The sequence below is a fragment of the Coptis chinensis genome, chromosome 6 (genome assembly GCF_015680905.1).
Source record: "Coptis chinensis isolate HL-2020 chromosome 6, ASM1568090v1, whole genome shotgun sequence".
In the NCBI taxonomy this organism is placed as follows: domain Eukaryota; kingdom Viridiplantae; phylum Streptophyta; class Magnoliopsida; order Ranunculales; family Ranunculaceae; genus Coptis; species Coptis chinensis.
The window spans coordinates 33,415,151-33,435,960 of record NC_141461.1 but is presented as its reverse complement, the minus strand read 5'-3'; the positions used below and the strand labels follow the sequence as shown (position 1 = coordinate 33,435,960).

Here is a 20,810-nt window from a genome sequence, read left to right as displayed (position 1 = left end):
GATTGACAGTTGCTACACTTGTTCTTTCCAGCTCTCCCATTTTGCTCAGCAGCTTCCACTACAACTGCATAACAAGCAACCTAAAATAAAACTTCATCTCTTCACAAAGGAAATTTCATAATCCAAAAGTGAGATCTACATACATACGTGTTATTTTTCTTAAAATGTGTACTCGGACAACTTATCAAGAGAGATTAAGAGCATTTACTTACATAAGTAAATTTATTTAGAAAATATACTCGTATAGGAACTTACATTCAACATTTCCGTTCAACTCGTCATCTGCAGCTCGAGCATTGCGGTCAACATTCTCCTTATTTACACCTACAACAGAGCGCACCACAACAAAAATGCGGCCAAATAAAAATCACAAGCAACTGCCCCATCAAAAATAATCAAACAAAGTGTGAACAAACAACTGAGAAAATGGATCATTACAATATTAAACAAGGTTGTCACCAACTTATATAAACTTACCCCTACCTTTTGGACACAAGCGTGGGCATTTGGGCTTCGTGTGCCCTACGATACCACAATTGCCACACTTATTTCTTTTCATCTCGTTCTGACCTTTTAGTCTACTAAGATTTTTGGCCCGACCCTTGCATTTTACATATGGTGGATCATTAACTGATTGATGATGTGTGGTTTTAGGAGTAAAAGGAAACTCGAAGGGAATTGGTAGGCTACGTTCAAAAGTTGATGGAGTCTCATCCATTCTATAAGTTCGATCATGAGTAGAAGGTTTGTCAGATTGAACCTGGGGCTTGCCATCCGAAGTAGATCGAGTCTCATCATTTATTTGGAAAGAAGCTAACACGGCTTTAAAGGCTTCACTGTCTCCCTGAGTTTTGGAAGCCCACAAACATATATCTTTGCAGTTGCTTGTTAGTTCACCATAACGAACGGCTGTGGTAGACCGATTAGAATCATTTGGATTAGGTACTCTAACAACTGATTTAGTGACCCGGGTCCATCTCCTAGAAAAGCAACTCTGCGGAATTTGTCGAACGTCTTCATGTTTGTAAACTGAAATTATATGTTTACAAGGAAATCCGGATGACTCAAATAGTCCACATGAGCAATTAGCTTCCCTTTCTAGGACGTTGTATTTCACAATTGACTTTTTATGTCTGTTTAAATGACGACTTATAGTGTATGCACGGACATTCTCACTCGCATCTTCTCTACCCTCTATAGTGTACATTGCTTCTTGCTTTAACTCCATCATGAAGACATCAAAACAAGCTCGAGTGTAGATAGATTCAGCCTGTTTTGCATATTCATCTAAGTGGGTATCAATAACAGGCATGCTCGTTATAGTCTCACCTCTTCCTCATGCTCTCTCTGGCAGATATTCCAAACTGCAATTCCTAATTTCCCAAAAACATCAAACAACCGCATGCCAGGCCTCACATGATGTCGTATAACATAATTTATACTCTCGCACTGCTGGTTGCTTTTACAACCAGCAAAGAAATAACCATGGAGATAAGCTTCTGACCACTTTTCCCTTTTTTCGTATATCATTCCCACCCAATTGTGTTTATCAACCTTGTAATTTTCCATGAACTTTTCCCATCGTTTATCAAATTCATTGCTGGAGCACTTCATATGCATCATCAAGTTGAAGGATTTTAAAAATCCTTGCTTGGGGACATTCTTGAGGTAATTATTCATGATGTGCCAACAACACAAACGGTGCTTTGAATTTGGGAGAGTCAATATCAAAGCCTCACTAATCGCTGGGTCACCATCAGTAATCACATATTTTGGGTACTCTCCGTACATTGCATCGATAAATGATTGTAATACCTATTTATAAGACTCCGTCGTCTCACTTGTCATCAATGCAAAACCAAAAATTACTATCTGTCGATAATTGTTGATCCCAGCAAATACTACAATCAGAATCTTGTATTGATTGCTCCTGTATGTTGAATCGAACAACAACAAATCACCAAAGTAACTATAATCTGTACGTGAGGTGGAATCTGCCCAAAACAGCCGAACTAGCTGCCCGCTCTCATTTAATTGGTAATTATGGTGAAAGAAAGGATCTGCCTTTGTCTTGCTATCCATGTAACCCAGTAGAGTGTTGGCATTGCCATCAATACAACAAATTCTCCTATCATACCCTAATTTATTATACAAGTCTTTCTTCAGAAAGCCAACATTTGAGAAATCTCTAGCTCTATGTACAAAGATATCCATTATTTTCCAATGACGAATGCCCACATCATTCAGAGTCCTAGCATATTCCAAATCATGTTGAGGCACTTTTCTATGTGATCGACCGAACATCAAGCTTGGATACGGCACAAGTGAATGTGTGTGATCCCCAACAAAATCTTTCACAATCCACAACTTTGCTTGGAAATCATAACCAACCTCAAATCGAGCTTCACATTTAAATTGAGTGATTGCTTTGGTTCCTCTTTTGCGTTTCCTCGGTATGAGACGCTTTGGATCTCGTTCACCTGCAGCTGAGCACAAAAATCTCCGCTTAACACGATCACCATTTTTACGAACTCTCAAAGTATCCTTACGAACATTAAAGCCCACTACTTTGGCATAATCATTATAAAGTTTGTACGCCTCCTCCAAAGTTTTGAACTGCAAAGAATAAAAAGTTGTTTTGTCTTCTTCATAAAGTCTATCAGCCTCTAGCCTGCTCATAGATGTATCCCTGGTGTCTATAATTTCATCATTTTCACTATCAACCATGGAAACATTTGATTCATCCTCTTCCTTAGACCTAAAACTGTCAGAACATGTATTTCTAAAACATTCTTCGTCGTCCTTGGAGATATGATTCATGTTAGGATCACTACATAAAACAAATGGAGACTTTTAGCACAAATTTACACAGTTCTACACCCTCTAAATGGTAATACTTGTAAGACATTAGAGAGGGGGCGTGGTCATTTACCCCCAACAAAACAGATTGGCACCCACTTGGTAAAAAGGCAGTGCCATAATGGTTATTCCACCAATTTCCTTTTTTAATATGGGTTTACAGCCCCGTCCAGGCATATTTCCTTTTTTGTTGACCAACAAGGATGACAAATGTTATCTATCATTCATTATTGCCTCTAGAATGTTTCTGAAGTCTAGATTATTCATTACAATGATATATTACATGTACCATTTCTTCATAGAAAGCAAATAGATAGAATGCACCCCTCCTTTTTTGGGAGAATGTTGTCTAACAAGGTTGATACTTGTCATCTATCGTTCATCTATTTTTGGGAGAATATTTTGAACTATCCACTAGAATGATATATTATATGTACCATTCGTTCTCATAAAGCATATCCATAGAATGTCATTCATGGGATAGGAATGAATCTCCAAAATTAAGAAATAAACCCTAAGAACTCAACACATTATAACACAAATTGCAAATTGAATTACAAACACATTTCAAAAATCTTTCTTTCAGTTGAGGAACTAGTTTACTAACCTTATTGTTACTGTAAAGGTTGATAGTGTGTCAGAATGTAAGATGAACTTTTGACTGGAATGTAATCGACGATGGTTGTATTAAATGAAGTTAGGGGAGGAGGAAGACTGATAATTTTGTTAGTTGAAATGGTTCGTGTAATATCCAAACCAAAATCTAATCTAATTTAAAATCTAAGATGTAAATTATGTTTTCACCCTTTTAATTAATTATCATTAAACTTACCTAGCCGATTACCAAAAATATGACAAAAAAAAAACTTGGACAAGGAGCCTGCGTACTGGTGCAGCAGGTGTACCCTAGATTTTGGTAAAATTTTATATTGGCATGAAGAAGTTATGCTAAACTTTCCTTTTATTGGTACAATACACGCTTGCCTTTTGTTTTTACAATTAAGCCCTTACTATAAACAAATCAAACGGCCAAACAATAAGAATTACAACTATTAAAGGGAGGGTATCCATGACTAACCCAAAACTTTTTTAACTCCGCCAATGCATTTTGTGTTCTTTCAATTGCTAGTCCCAAGCCCAGATAAAGGAGGAGGGAAAATTAATTTATTGTGATGCCTTGTTAGCAATTCGCCGAATCATTCGCGAATTCAAATTTTAATAGCCTAAACGTTTCATTCGTCCAAACCTTTCAATGATTCGAATAATTCGTGTATTTTTTAAGCAAGACGTTTAAAACACAAATTTTTTAATTTTGAAAAATTCGGTGCAAAAATACACCAAAATTACCTTTTACTAAAAAAAGGAAGAAGTGGAAACCAGAAAACTACAATGAACTAAGGTGGAAAACCTTCTCTTTCCTCCAAAAACCAATTTGCCTAACAAATTTGTTCAGCGGGTTTTGCGTTTCTCCAAATTCTTGAGTTTGTGTTTTCTCTTCATTAGAAATTGTGAATCAAGAAACAACATAGATGATGGATCTGAAACAAATGAACACGCATCGGCTCCGCTTTCATTACGAGGCCCTTTAATTTTTGAGAAAAAACCAACTACAAGCAACAAATCATCTAATTCTTGGTAAAGTTGGTAGTTGGTATACATTTTGGATAAGAGCATAAAGAAAGGGGCTAAAAAAAATCGTCTCATTTCTTATCCGTAGGATGAGATTAGAAACTAGAAAGGCATAAAAAAAGTATTGGTAAATTAATTGGTTACGTTGTTGCATGTTGGACACTTGGACTTGGACTTAGCTTGGATTTGTTTCGGTGCTCTCATTCCTACCAAACATCAATAATGGTTTGTACACTAAGTCCTTGAATATTTCAAGCCTTCAAGTTTGCCTAAAAATAAATAGATCTATGCATATATATTAGGATGCTTATTCAATTCCTTTTAAAACATAGCAAATTTTTGGATTACAAATTTTTGCATCAAAACGTTTAAACATGAATAAATAGTGTAACTGTAGTAGCCATATTCAGGGATGTATCACATAGGTACTGGGCCAAGAGATAAGACCCAGACCATAGTATGTATTGGGCCCAGAGAATAGGCCCAGGACCATACTATGCCCCATGAGTAAACCTAAGAGAGGGATATAAAAGAAAAGAGAAGAGAAGAGAAAAAAGGGAGAGAGCTCATAATGGAGGCAGAGAGGGAAAAGAGTGGAGGTGAATTACGACGGCTTGATCCCGAAATGGGTACGTAGGCAACCTAATTGGTGCAGCCGATCCAAAATGAGAGCCGGAGTACTAGTAAAGTTATAGGTCGCGATTATGGTCGCAACAAATGGCGCCGTCTGTGGGGAAGATTAGTAAAATTGTATGTCGTCAGGTCTGATTAAAAGTTTGGTTATTAAAAGTGGAGCTATGGATCGTGGAAAGAAGAGCTGGAGGTTTGCATATTCATCAGACTCAAGATTTGGAGTAATGGAATCTTCTAAGTCTTTAAACTGCAAGCCGACATCAGAACACCATCAGAGAGAGATTGATTCAGTTCGGGTAACATTTTGTTTGGCAGTGGATATTTGAAGAAAATCTCCATCTTAATTTTAAGCTTCATGTATTATCTTTAATTTAGTGAATTGAACTGGAAATTTAAATCAAGGAGGAATGGAAAATGGGTTATGGTTGGTTCTAAACATTATTGGTTGATATCGATATCGGTATCGACTGTGGTTACAACGCACGAAGCCCACAAGTGTAATTTTGAACTCTGCATCAGTCCTTCAGATTGAGTAACTCTATATTTGTATGAAAATTGTTTGTGGTCTCTTTGACTCCGATGCCCATTTCTTACTTTTCATCTCACTTCACCCCACCAATCTCTGACCAAGACATTTAATTGATTCTTTTCTTAAATTTGAAATTGGGAAGTTTCTGGGAATTTGGCATCGAAATTTGGCTGTTGGTATTTGACTGGTATTGAAATTGGATGTTTGGATATCAGACAACTGTGTTCCAATTCCCAAGACCAGTTGTTGTGTGTCAGCAAGAGATCGTGTCTTCCAAAGGACAGTAGAGAATGGCAGACGCCTAGGACATTCATCCTATTGTAAAGAAGCTTTGCTAACTTTAGCCTTAGAAGAACTTGATTACTTGGAATTGGCATGTAGACGAGGGCATTGGTTGGAAATAGTTTCGCTTGGAGATGCATGACATATAATGATGAGAGAAGTTAAGCAAGACTGCTATTTTCTGATGTGCGTTAAGCTCTTTACATATTTTTATATCCTGAAACCATGAAGTTTCTTGTTTCCCTTTCCATGTCAGAACTTACATATTCACTAAAAGTGACCGAAAAAAGCGATGTATATGGTTTTGGAGTTGTCTTACTGGAACTAGTAACTGGAAAAAGTCCAATCGAACCCAAGTTGGTGAAGAAAAAGATATTGTTTACTGGGACTCAACTCATCTTGGTTCTCGCGATGATATTATCGAAGTGTTGGATAAGAGGATCTCTGGCACTGCTATGGATGACATGGTTAAGGTCTTAAGGATTGCTACTGTCTACACCACTAAGCTTCCATCTCTGCGTCCTAATATGCAGGATGTTGTCAAGATGCTCGCTGATGCAGATCCTTACATTATCATCACTGCAGAAAAGAATCCCGACAGTGACTGAGGTTATGTTTCGGTGAGCTGTCTGTCGGACTGTATCTTTCCGTCCATTCCAAGTTTTCAGGACTTCTTCTTAGTCCATTTAGGCCTGTTTTGTTTTCACTTTGATGTTCTTGTCTTGTAATTATGTCGTTGGCTTAGAGACAACGTCGAATAGACTACATCATAAGATCTTGCGGTTTCTAGCAATTGTGTGCTCTCATGGTAGTATTTTGGCTGGTCACGGTATGATATGGCTGTTGTGTAGATTGAGAAATCGGTTGGACTATCGTACCTCGAGTCCGCGGAATGGAGTTGGTCAATAACAGAATCCACTTCTTTTCAGCAAGATAATTTTCGCAGAGTATTCAAAAGGGGGTTTTTGCGATTAGCAAGATGGGAACAATAAGTGTTTGACAAAACAGCTGGGAGAGCAGGAACATTAACAGAAACTTTAGCATCGATGGTCCATTCTATTTTTAGTACAGGGGGCTACACGTTGTTATACAGGTATTGTACGCTGGATATGTTGCCATTATACAAAAGTTAGTTTCGATGGTAGATGCGAGGGGTGTGAACAACTGGTGCTCTGTGAATTCGGATGTGGTCTATGATTGTGGTGGTGATCGACAGATGAGGACAATGATGTAGTAAGTTGTGTGTCTCGAGTTTAGCTAAGCTTGCACATATGCATGAGTGCGGGGGGAAGAGCCCTCCGCAGACCCTCGTGTCCAAATCAAACGTGGGGCAGGCTAAGCTGTTCCTGAATGTGCATTCCAAAGGAGAGTGGAGGGGTTCGAGAAGACCCTTCGCGGATATGTCGTGGGGATATCCGAATGAGTGCGGGGGGGATGAGCCCTCCATGGACCCTCGTGTCCGAATCAAACATGGGGCAGGCTAAGTTGTTCCCGATAAGCATTCCGAAGGAGAGCGGAGGGGTTCGAGAAGACCCTTCACGGATATGTCGTGGGGCTATCAGAATGAGTGCGGGGGGGATGAGCCCTCCGCGGACCCTCGTGTCCAAACAACGCGTGTGGGGCAGGCAGAGTTGTCCCGGACCAGCGTGTCCGAAGCCTCGAGCGGGATAGGATCCGCGGACCCTTGTGTCCAAATAGCGCGTGTGGGGCAGGCAAAGCTGTCCCAGACCGATGTGTCCGGAGCCTCTAGCGGGATAGCATCCACAGACCCTCGTGTCCAAACAGCGCGTGAGGGGCAGGCAGAGCTGTCCCGAACCTTCAGTTTGAAGCCTCCAGCGGGATAGGATATGCGGACATAAGATCGGAACCAAACAGGGGGGCAAGCTGAGTTGCCCCTCATTCAGATTCCACTCCTGAGCAGAGACGGTGGGGGGGATGAGCCCTCCGCAGACATGAGATCTGAATCAAACATGGGGGCAAGCTGAGTTGCCCCTCATCAGACTACACTCTTGAGCAGAGACAGCAGGGGGGGGGGTGAGCCCTCCGCCGACATGAGATCCGAATCAAACATGGGGCAAGCTGAGTTGCCCCTCATCAGACTCCATTCCAGAGCAGAGACGGTGGGGGGGAAGAGCCCTCCGCAGACATGAGATCCGAATCAAACATGGGGGCAAGCTGAGTTGCCCTTCATTATACTCCATTCCAGAGCAGAGATGGCGGGGGGATGAGCCCTCCGCAGACATGAGATCCGAATCAAACATGGGGGCAAGCTGAGTTGCCCTTCATTAGACTCCATTCCAGAGCAGAGACAGCGGGGGCAATGAGCCTTCCGTAGACATGAGATCCGAATCAAACAGGGGGGCAAGCTAAGTTGCCCCTTATCGGACTCCACTCCTGAGCAGAGACAACGGGGGGGATGAGCCCTCCACGAACATGAGATTATAATCAAGCTTGGGGGCAAGCTGAGTTGCCCCTCATCAGACTCCATTCCAGAGCAGAGATAGCAAGGGGGATGAGCCTTTCGCGAACGTGAGATCCGAATCAAACAGGGGGGCAAGCTGAGTTGCCTCTCATCGGACTCCACTCCTGAGCAAAAGACAGTGGGGGGGGATGAGCCCTCTACGGACATGAGATTAGAATCAAGCTTGGGGGCAAGCTGAGTTGCCCCTCATCAGACTCCATTCCAGAGCAGAGACAGCAAGGGGGATGAGCCTTCCGCGAGCCAGAGTTCCAAATTACAATTGGGAGCAAGCAGCATATCCAGAAGAAGCAATACTATTGAGTTCGACAAAAGAGAAATAGAGGGGACGAGGCCCTTTGTGGACGGGATATCAAGTTCCAGGAGTAAGTGCAAAGGGGATGAGACCCTTGGCGGATACAGGGTTGAGTTCTACGAAAGGGAAATGAAAGGGGAAGACTCCACGGAAATAGTAGTGAGTTCTGTGAAGGAGAGCTTATGGCAGGGCTGAGACACTCCGTGGAAATAGTGGTGAGTTCTCTGAAGGAGGGATGGGGGCTGAGGTGATACACTCCGCGGACAGGTCAGTGATTTCCGAGAAGGAGAGTAGGTGGCTGGGGGAGGTGTTCCGCTGACATGGTAGTGAGTTCTATGTGAGAGGTGCTGGCTGGGTTGAGACACATCGTGGGCATTGTATTGAGTTGAAGAGAGAGAGCGAAGGGGATGAGACCCTTTGTGAATACGTTAATGGGGTATATGAACGAGAACCGATGGATTGAGTACTTCACAGACATACGGTCCAGTAGCAGAGTACATGGATATGAAATGTCTTGAGGAGAATAAGACTACGTACAGTCACAGGATACTGTGGATATCTAGAGTTCAAAGAGAGAAACAAGGAAGTTTGAGGACTTCTCGGGTCCGTCGTCGTCATCATCGCCGAACCCGAGAAGGGACAAATGTAGTAGCCATATTCAGGGATGTATCACATAGGTACTGGGCAAAGAGATAAGGCCTAGACCATAGTATATATTGGGCCCAGAGAATAGGCCCATGACCCTACTATGCCCCATAAGTAAACCTAAGAGAGGGATATAAAAGAAAAGAGAAGAGAAGAGAAAAAAGGGAGAGAGCTCATAATGGAGGCAGAGAGGGAAAAGAGTGGAGGTGAACTACGGCAGCTTGATCCCAAAATGGGTACGTAGGCAACCTAATTGGTGCAGCCGATCCAAAATGAGAGTCGGAGTACTAGTAAAGTTACAGGTCGCGATTATGGTCGCAACATTAATGCATAATTACCGTTTTGCGAATTATTGACCGAATATTTGACTGTATCTTTCTATATGGAAACCAAATAATACTCGAATCATTCCCGTATCGAATTTTTGCCGTATCCCAAATTACTAGCAAGGTTATGATGTTCTATGTTCTTAGTTGTTCTTAGTCCTAATAGCTACAGTTGGGACTTTAAACATAGCATGTTAGGCACTACAACTTTTCTTAGGAAGTGCTGACGATCCAACTGTAAATTCCTGCCGTTTCATACTTTTTACATTTTAGGTTCTGCATGTGGTGGTGGAGCAAGATGTCACTGAAGTTAATCTGCAAGTACAGGTTAATAAATCTGCTATACAATATGGACACCCATTATTGGGTCTATAAGATTAGGAATTAAGAATTAAACTCTGTACAATACTATAATGTTTGTGGTGGTGGAGCAATATAGACGTCACTGAAGTTGATCTCCAAGTACAGGTTAATAAATCTGCTATACAAGATGGACACCCATTATTGGGTCTATAAGATTACGAATTAAACTCTATACAAGACTATATTGTTGTCGTCACTGTTGATGTATGCTACTGGGACTTCATTCTGACATACATAAAACAATATACTTTGTTCCTTCACATGAATTCATATAGAGATGACTTTAATCAAATCGTTTTCACAAGTTGACACATTTAAACTTAGTATAAATTTTGCACTAACTATAAAGTGTTATAGCAGGTAAAACCCAATTTTCTTCATAGCATTGCAAGCTCCCCTCCTTGAGTCATTTGTCTATGGTTGCAACATTCTTTTAACACTTGACACTCATTCTTTAAAATCTTCTCACATTTTTCTTCAATTGTAGTCTCCTTTTGAACCTCTTAATGTTAATTTTGTTCATGTGTCATTTTCCAAAAACTATCATCACTAACATTGCTTTTAAAGTTCAATATAAGTTTGCCTAACAAAAAAAACTATCATATATCTTTTTGAAAATCATTATTGCTATGGAACATTGTAAATTTGGATTTGAATCAGCATTTTTTTACACGTTTTAAAGTTATATTCAAGCATTTTATGAGGAATTACTCTACGTTTTACAGAAATTTTCCTACTATTTTTTTTTTCGGAATAAAATGGTGGATACTTATTTCATTTTTTCCTTGGAAAATTGGGTTGGGCTGGATATAGGACCAACCAAACATCTGAGCCGCCATATTATCTCAGTTATAAGCAATTACTCAACTACTTCCCTTAAAGCCAAGAATCTATGTTTCAAGGGTCGTTTGTTTTTTTGGGGCTCTGAATGCTGAATATAAATCATTTGGACAATTTTACCCCTGTTATCAATTTTGAACACAAACTTATAGTTTGTAAAAAACAAAATATCTTATTTCTTTTTTATAGCTAGAGTTTCCTTTGTTTATTCAACATTTTGAGCACCTGTATGACATCTAAAACATTGCATATAGTAATATTGGATAAAAATAAAACTAAAAAGACAAAGGGAAATAGTTTTACAACTATAACTCCAAAGTACATTACAAATAACTCCAAAATACAAGTACTTTAAACCTGATCAAATGTTTCCACTCCACAATTGTTCTGGAATTTGGTCACGCAAGTTGACCATGTACTCATGTGCCTCGGGTCCAAATGTATGACTCAAACTCGGTGGTGCTTCGGGTCTGTCAGAGTCAATTGATGGCCCTACTGGAATAATCACTTCTTCATCTTCATATCGCTTGAATAACCGATCATCGATTAAAACGCGACGGAGAAGGTTATGTATTGCCATGCTTGCTACAACAATTTGAACTTGTGTGCGAAAAGCATATGGAGGCATTCTCTTCAATATCTTGAATCTTGCCTTCAAGACACCAAAGGTTATCTCAATTACATTTGTTAATGAGGAATGTGCCTGATTAAATTTCTCCTATTTGTTTCTAGGAAGACCACCATGATTAAAATCAGCTAACCAATACCTAACATTCCTATAAGGACACATAAAGGCCCTGGTGTGTGTGTATGCAGCATCACACTAGTAATGCATACCTACAATACAATAATGAATTCATATAAGCATATATAAGCATGATAAATAGAAAAGTTATTCATTAGGTGATGTTTTGAAACACACCTTCCGGAGGCAATGAAAATCCGTGTTTTTCTGGCCATCGAAATGTCTCGTTCAATACACGAGCATCATGGGTAATCCCTTCCCATCCTGCCATCACATATGTAAATCTTATATCATAATCACACACAGCTAAAACATTCTAGAAACAACCCTTACCCCTTCTTCCTCGAAAAGGCATTTGCTTCTCAAGTATAACATTTGCGTCTATTAGTGTACCATCCAAAGCTCCAACAACTCCTTTGAATGGCCCTCTCTTAAGACGACGTTGGTAACGAGTTCCACCTTTATGAATGACCCTGTCAAATGGTGGATCAAGTATCATCTCTTTTGAGAAATGGAGCATTGCCACTAGCACCTCATGGAAACACTTGCTAATGGTTTGTGTTGAATGTTGAAATCGATCCACTATGGTTCAATTTCGCTTATTATGACCAATAGTCATTAAAAACATTGCCATTTTTTCCTCTACATCAATATGTTTACTATCATAAAGCTACTCCCTTTGTCAAAAGTGATCACATAGCATAACAAAGGAAGGCCTCTTCAACCTTAACATGTTAAACATATTTGTATCATCCCATGAAAAAGCTCTGGTACATACATTCTCCCAGTAAGGGCAGATATGCATATCTTCTGCCTCACGCGCCTAGGATTCGTAGCATGCTTAATCCATGCGAATATTATGATGTAGTAAACCAATAACCATTGTTGTGGTGTCATCTTTGCTAAATGAAAGTAAAGATAAAAAATGTTAACTACACAATCATCCAAGTAAACAAAATCAATCATAATAACTATAATCACTAGCTGTCTTGTAACACCCCAAATCTCAAACAATTATACACCTAAGATACGTGACTTTTCTAGAAAAATTTCGACATAGTCTCCTCTGTATTTTCAACATTCCATAAACATAAATCCTGTCATAACCTAAAAATCAAAGCAATATATCTCATTGATCAACCTAGCTACTTAACCGTCTCGACCAATGCCAGAGCAGTTAAGTAACTTGATTGTTTATAAAAGCAAACGATATAACAACAAACGACATAGAAAAATTTTGACAGAGTCTCCTCTGTATTTTCAACATTCCATAAACATAAATCCTGTCATAACCTGAAAATCAAAACAATATATTTCTCATTGATCAACCTAGCTACTTAACCGTCTCGACCAATGCCAGAGCAGTTAAGTAACTTGATTGTTTATAAAAGCAAACGATATAACAACAAACGACATAGAAAAATTTTGACAGAGTCTCCTCTGTATTTTCAACATTCCATAAACATAAATCCTGTCATAACCTAAAAATCAAAGCAATATATTTCTCATCGATCAACCTAGCTACTTAACCATCTTGACCAATGCCAGAGCAGTTAAGTAACTTGATTGTTTATAAAAACAAACAATAATTAGTTAAGTAACCTGAACATTGCATACATAGGATAAAAAAAAACTAAAAACGACAATCATCCAAGTCAACTACAACCTTCAACATCAACAAAAACTAAATACGACAATTATCCAAGTCAACTACAACCTTTTACATTAACAAAATATAAATACTAACAATCTTCTAAGTATCACATCCTTAGGCTAGCTAGACTAGGACATAGATCGAGTAATGTTCTTCAGGAATTGGATTTTAAGCCTGTTTTCTTGCAGATTCAGAAGCATCTTGTTATGAGAAGGATGAAGAGAGAGAGCTTCCAGTGAGTTAAGGTAGAGAGTATCATCCAACAAATCCAAGAGGCGTAACTCCTCCACCTGCAAAACACCTTCATCCACAAGTTTTCTATCTCCCATGGTTTGAGTCTTCACCATCTCTACAAGCTCTCCAATACTCTCCACAAGAGGATCTGGTTCAGGAGAATCTCTTTTACATTTTTGCTTTAAGATTCCAGCATCACTTTTTGCTCGTGAAGTAGTTGGAACTTGTGTTTGTTTAGGTGGTGCAGGTGTAGTACCACTATGTGCACAACTAGTAGGTACATTATCACTTGGAACATGGGAAGAATGATCATCTTGTGATATATAAGGGTTGTACTCCTCACAATAGGTGACATTTGGGAAGTGATCGTCAAGATAATTAGATCCATGAATCTGGTTATCCTCTCTAGCACTATCAACATTCTCAACCTCTATAGTATGAACGTTATGGGGAGTCACCACATGAATTGGATGTTTGTGGTTAAATCCTTCATCACCACAAGATACAGTGGGTTCAAACAAGAATTCGAACAACTCGCTATTTGCCAACGGAGCATTCCTAAAATGGCTCGCCAAAGGATACTTCTGTTTGGAACAATAGATAGCTAAAAAAAATGAGGTTAAACAACTAACAAAGTAGTTGTATACTAATAACTCGTATAAACTAAAAAGTTGTTGATTTCTACCTTGATTATATCATCCCAAATATCATCCAGAAAATCTAAAACCCCTCCAACAAAATCGACACTGTGTCCCCTCCTATTTGATAGAACTCTCCATGTTTTATATTGTTTTCAGAGGTAGTCCCATTGGTTCTTGAGTTGCCTTTGTATGCATGGAACATCGTAGGCCTTACTCATTTTTTCATTAATCCTAGTCCATGCCTCTAATTTGAGTGAAGTTCCACTATAGCCATAATTATTAACCTCTTCTAAACACATTTCAATGAAACATTTTTTCCATGCATCATCGGTCTTTATCCTAGGAGTTGGAGCGGATTTCTCAGCCACATCCAGAGTTGCCTTGTTCTTCCCCTTAACCCGTGGAGTTAACTTCTCCTTCCGAGGACCCATGCCTAAAGTTACTCAATAGGAATCAATTAAGGAATTGTACACAAACAAATCAATGGTATGCAAAGAAAAGTATATATACAAATATCACTACAGACTCACAACATAGTCAGTTAGTCACTCGGGGCAAAATCTATAATTCTCATTACATATTCTATAGTCCATTTGTTAAGTTTTAACTCTTAAGACTTGTTAAGCAATTATCCATGACCCCAATACATTATAATTTGTGTACATTACCAAGATTGCATGGTTTTGTTAACTGTCATAAGCAGCTGGACCCATGCATCACACAAATCACACACATTTCCTGCACTAGTAGTAGACTAGTGGAGTGAGCCGAGTGACTATACCTTTTTCCCCCACGTGAGTATCTTCACAGGAACTATATATTTAGTGGTCTAGAGACAAGTGTAAAGGCGGAGGACTCATATATTTATAAATACCGTGAAGTCCCAATATACCATGGGTCCTATGAAAGTGATACTCTGAGCTATCATAAGTCAACCTAACTTTATTGCTTATGAATACTGAATTACTGATCGTGATAATCCATATTTGATTTTACTCTTTCCTCAAAGTTGACTTTTTGTGGGTGAAGTTTCAGTTCAGCCATCAAAATCCGAAAAAGAGGTCAAGAAAAAGAACATAGAAAATCAACAAGAAGTCAGGAGAAAGAGATTCATTAATTCATGTTGTGGTCGTCGGCCTCCTTTGGTTATTACCAGGAAGCATGGGGCATATTAATAGTTAAAATTGCATATTATTGTATTATTGATTATGGACTAATATTTTCTCTATCAAAGTAGAACAAATACGATAATTATCAATAATGCGTACCAGAAAATTTTAATGTAGTATTAGATGTTAATTAACTTCACAAGATAATTTAATAAGATTTGCAGAGAATCAACCAGAAGAACAGAAAATTGAATTATAATCATAAAAGAAAAACACAACCTAGATGTGAAGGTATATGAGAATAGTATAATATTCATTATCACAAAATGAAATGCAGCGAATTGAAAGGCTCGAAAAATAAAAGTTCTCGCCCATTCATTCAGAAGACATACAATTGATAACAAAAAGTATACATATAACAATAAAGACATAACAAACCTAAAGATTGTTGCTTGAACACAATAGATGTGATGATGAGAAGGATCTGCAAAAAGAATAATTTAATTGAGAAAAAACATTCAATTTTTGCTGGAAATTGAACAAGAAATTGAAGATTGGTGCTCTTAAACATACCTGATGGAGAGAAGGGAGAGCGGCTAATGAGGGGCAAGAGAGGAATGGAGTCTTTCACGTTTTTAGTTTTAGCGTTAAGGAGGAGAGAGACCGTGGAACACTGAAGAGCCAATTGCCGCTGAACGCTGAAGAGTACCAAAAAAACAAACAACTTTGAGCTCCTCTTATTGCTGAAAACTTAAGTTTCAGCACCTCTGAATGCTGAAACTTGAAAAAACAAACAACCCCTCAATTTTGTTCATTTGAAAAGAGATACGTCCTACACACCGTTCATAATACAGATTCAGTTACTTCATACATTGATAATCCTAACCATCCTGTAATTAATAGGTATGATGGTTAGTATAAATACTAAAAGCTTTGCATTTTCAAATCCCTCTCTTCTTCTACTGTTGTTCCATTTTTCTTATGCGTCCTCACGAAGAACAACAAGAACCCAAATCACTCCAAAAAGGTTGGCTCCTAAATCTTATCACTTTTTTGTTACAAGTTTTTATTTTGTTCTAGATTGGCTTTCAATTCGAAAGAAAATTACCAACAAAAAAGCTTTCGTTATTTCGTTACTGTGAATATTGTTGATTTATTTTTCCTTTCTACTAATTCATTTCACTATAGGTGCACTTAAAAATGGGCACAGAAGAATACGGGGATTGTCTAAATTAACTGACAAAACTCATATGTGTAAAGTAAAAGTTAGTGTCTCGAGAAGATGGACTGTAGGCAGTAAAGACTCCCAAAAGAAGAAGATCGAAGAGATTTGATGTTGTCCTGATTGATGAACAGGTAATTCGTATGAGTCGTTTATGTTCAGTCACATTGAGTTTTCCTCATTATGTAATTGCCTAAATGCTCTGATTTATTTTAAGGGAAATCAAATTCAAGCAATTGTTCCTAAGAACCATTCGAACACATTCTTAAATGTTCTTCACGAAGGACATGTATATCATATTGAAAACTTTAGCATGCAAACTAGAATAGATTCATACCGCCCTGTTCAACATGAATTTCTTATACTTATCAGATGGGACACTATTATTAGGGGATCTTCCGAAGCACACCCCACCCTGAAATTCCAAAATATAAGTTTGCGATCGTTGAGTTTAACAAAGTTAGTAGGTTGCTTCCTAAAGGAAATCTGAATCTGAAAGGTAATAAGTTGCCATAATATAATACAAGTCTTTAATTCTAAAAATTGCATTAGAAATGACTATTTCATCAAATTTTTGTGCTAGATGCGTACGGAACACTTGAAGGTGTTTCAAAATTGATGTTTAGAAAAGGACTCATGTTGAAAGAGATCTTCTTGAAGAATAGTAGGTTTGTATTTTCCATATGCTCATTTAGAATTTAAAAAATGCATAACCAAATCTATACATTAACACAATATTATATTATCTATGCAGTGGAACTGAATTGAAAATAAATCTCGGGGAAATTGCAATACAATTAATAGATAATGTGATTACGTATGCAACGAGCGTGCCGATGTTGGTTGTCACTTCGCTAACTGTTGGAAACTATTATATTGGATTTGTAATCTATATAGCACTTTTTTTTCCTTACCTATTCAATCTTAAATTTTTCTTTCTCAGATCAATACTTCCTTAATTCAACAAGCACAACCCAGATCTATGTCAACTTGAAAATTCCAGAAGTGTTAGATTTACAAAATAGGTGATCAAAAAATTGGAAACTTATTAAAAATAGATCGAATATACACTTGCATTAACTAGGCATTGCTCAAGTATGAAAAAATATTTTATATTTTTACAGCTCCACTTTCTAAGAAAGAAATATTTTGATGCTAGCTACAAGGGTCATCATCGGTTGAACGTCATATGAAGAACAGATCTTTAAGAAATAGAAAAAATCTTTCACAAATTGTTCAAATGTTGAACGCAGAGTCTGTTGTAAGTTTACTCTACATTTGCCTATCGCCCATATTTAATTTTAAATTTCTCAATATACTTACGCTCCGTACAGGGACAAGTCTGCACATGCAAAGCAATTATTTATTATATTGTTCATGATTATGCACCGTTCTATAAGTCTTGCACCAAAATTGGCTGTCAGAAGAAAGTAATAGACATAGGTGATCATTATTGGTGCAATAATTGCAACAACGCTATTCCATCTCCAGATGCTAGGTATGTATTGATATTCATTTACCACTTCTCCCGACTTTATGATTGTAATCTGATAGAAATTTATGCTAGATATCAATTGAAAGCTCGCATTCAAGATGACACGGAAAGTACCCTTATAACTATATTTGGCGATGAAGCAGAAGAATTGCTGAAACATCCAGCTTCTGAGTTGAAAAATCTTATCAAATCGGTAAAACCATTATGACGCTATCACAGTTTTCACATTCATTCTTTGTGCCATGCAATATATCTTTACATAATACATAATTGTGACTGAATAATTATCTTTTATTGGATTAGGAAAATGGTATCCAGACTATTAAGGCCATAATAGATGAAATTATTGGTACTTTAATAGTGTTCGAGATCAAAATCAGCCAATACAACATCCAAAGTCAAGGCAGGTGTGGCTTTACTGCTTATAAGATTTTTCAGGTAGATTACAAACTTGATTCACACCAAATACAAGAACAAATTGAACAGGTAAACATGTATACAAACTTATCCTTTATGAATGTGTTTTCTTTATTCAATACATACTTCATTTTTTCCCTTCGGCTCCGTTCAATTTATTACGCTAGCTATCAATCATATGCTTATTTATCATTGGCTGATATTTGTTATTTAACGTCATAATGTACACTCAGGTGATAGAGGCATCACAAATTTTCAATGATACCTTCCAAGCCCATACACCTACCTGACAACATACATAAGAACAACTCAAATCTGATGAAAGAGAAGGTCTTCGTTTACTTTTACTCTACTGCCAATGACTTAATATCTATACAAAATATGCATATTCCTTGACTCAACACTTTATTCTTATTCTAAACTTTTGTGTAGCAGCAGCTTTGTTTGGCAAAGTCCCCTGACATTCCTTAATCCTCAAATAAAAAAAGCAGGTCTAAGAAAACTTACAAAAACAAAGCTTCTGTGGTATGTGTTCAAACACACCAAAAAAGTATACTTTTATATGTTTCCCTTTTTAAAAAATAAATAGACATTCACTTATCCTCTTTCTACTTATTTGTCAAAGGAATTTTCGACTAGCGATTCGAATGAAACATCCCAGACTTCAGCCATGAGAACTCCATCTAAAAGGGTGCATACAATAAAATAATACATGGTATTTAAACATTACTACTTATGGTCAACAAAAAATTACCTTTACCACAATTCTACATGATTCTTCTTACTATTTAAATCACATCTAATTTCTATTAATTATATTCGTTGTTATTATTAGTTATGTTCTTAATAAGAATACTTATTGTACTATCTTCTGTAACTTTATTGCATTTACATTGAAGTGCATCTCTATCATACCGCAACTGTAATTCAACAATGCAAGATTTTTATAATTATGTAGGCTCTGTTTGGTAGCACAAATAGTGGACCCTATCCATGTTTTTATGTTTGGTCCATCTGAGATATGTATAGCTTGTTAATATAGTTGTTGGCGAAACCACAAAAAGGTGGATATTGGTATCCATGTGGGAACATGGGATTATGATCTACTTGTTTAGTTAGAAGGCACAAAGACAAAATAATACAACAAATATCGAAAAAAAAAAAAAAAAAAAAACAAGCTTTGTGTTCGTTCATCAAAAATTAGTCTCCTCTTCTCCCAATTTCCCGTGATGAGTATCAAGCTTCACTTCTGCCTCCATCCCACTACCAAGTAAGCTCTCCTCCCCAGTGCCTCCACTTCATCTTTTTTTTCCAATCAAAGACAAAGTAAAATCAAAATCAAAATGAAGATCCCTCCACCCCAAGTAGTCTACTCTCCTCTTCAAGCACTTTTCTAATATATTGGAATCAATCGAAATCATTTTGGGTTAAAGTAATATTGGGGCTTTTGTGTTTATGGGTTTGAAGAAGAATTTCATACTTTATGAATCAGTTTTATGATGTATTGCTTGAGAGAATATCTAAGAAGAGAATGGAGATGTTGTTTACTTTTGTGAGACAAGTAGAATAATATCAACAGACTAATATCATGTTGGGAAACTAATATATTATTCTAGATGTTGTTTACTTGTAATATCAGCATACTAGCACATGCATCTTATTATTCTCTCTTACAAAGATATTCCATTCATCAATCAACTCAAACAACAAGAGAATACTGAAAAACACCAAGCCATTAAATTTTACATTATATAAATAAACCCACAAATCCAAATCCTAATTTACAAATCAAACAAATAAGAGGTACAACATATGTTACATTGGAGAAAATAGTAGCAGCAAATCCAATTAAGAGCTTCCTCCAAACCATGGAGTGAGGAGATGCATACCAACGCGACAAATGAGAAAACAGCAAGTCGGCAAGTACTATGCACAGTCAGAATTAGCATCATCCATTTGACCCCTTACATTCTTGGGTATGTATATATATATCTATTTTTCTAACAAAAAGGGTCGCCTTAGTTTCATACTTACCACAAAAAAGATGAGACCGCAGAAAGTTAAACCTAAAATGTAGTTTATACTGCAAAGTCATGTAATGAGCATGTTACCTCAATGAAGGCATAGGTATCTGGATAGTTCTTTTTTTTTTTACAATCTCATAATGCACTCTGTAGCACCATGGCCATCTCTTACGAAAACAGGTTTGAAGAACAACATTAATTTATAACTCCATCACTACTTTAAAGCTCAGGAGACTTGGATTTCAAGAACCCTCTTGGTGCTCCCGAGTTCCATTCGTGTATCATTATGTCTAAATTAGTTTCATACGCCTTGCATCTAGTATTATTAGTAGTATTATTAAATTAGTAGAGTTTCCTAGTTTTTTTAGATCTAGGTTAATTAGCAATGT

The 20,810-nt window shown here is 37.5% G+C and overlaps 3 protein-coding genes across 3 annotated transcripts; 1 reads left to right on the top strand and 2 right to left on the bottom strand.

Annotated features, from left to right (window-relative positions):
• Positions 1-1,317: 1,317 nt before the first annotated feature.
• LOC147492648 (protein FAR1-RELATED SEQUENCE 4-like) lies at positions 1,318-1,791 on the bottom strand. Its single transcript, XM_086567572.1, has one exon. It carries the CDS (start codon positions 1,789-1,791, stop codon positions 1,318-1,320), a length of 474 nt encoding a protein of 157 aa, XP_086423698.1.
• A 24-nt stretch (positions 1,792-1,815) lies between these two features.
• LOC147492647 (protein FAR1-RELATED SEQUENCE 5-like) lies at positions 1,816-2,820 on the bottom strand. The gene has a single exon (XM_086567571.1). The coding sequence runs from the start codon at positions 2,818-2,820 to the stop codon at positions 1,816-1,818; it is 1,005 nt and encodes a 334-aa protein (XP_086423697.1).
• Positions 2,821-17,725: 14,905 nt separating this feature from the next.
• LOC147492646 (replication protein A 70 kDa DNA-binding subunit B-like) lies at positions 17,726-18,687 on the top strand. The gene is made up of 5 exons (XM_086567570.1): positions 17,726-17,746; positions 17,820-17,983; positions 18,053-18,173; positions 18,284-18,466; positions 18,631-18,687. The coding sequence occupies exons 1-5, from the start codon at positions 17,726-17,728 to the stop codon at positions 18,685-18,687; spliced, it is 546 nt and encodes a 181-aa protein (XP_086423696.1).
• Positions 18,688-20,810: the final 2,123 nt, after the last annotated feature.

Coding starts and splice junctions, on each gene's coding strand:
- LOC147492648 (XM_086567572.1), bottom strand. CDS start 1,791: ATGTACGGAGAGTACCCAAAATATGTGATTACTGATGGTGACCCAGCG.
- LOC147492647 (XM_086567571.1), bottom strand. CDS start 2,820: ATGAATCATATCTCCAAGGACGACGAAGAATGTTTTAGAAATACATGT.
- LOC147492646 (XM_086567570.1), top strand. CDS start 17,726: ATGTTGAACGCAGAGTCTGTT. Junction 17,747..17,819: donor TGTTGAACGCAGAGTCTGTT/GTAAGTTTACTC, acceptor CGCTCCGTACAG/GGACAAGTCTGCACATGCAA. Junction 18,467..18,630: donor TACAAGAACAAATTGAACAG/GTAAACATGTAT, acceptor ATGTACACTCAG/GTGATAGAGGCATCACAAAT.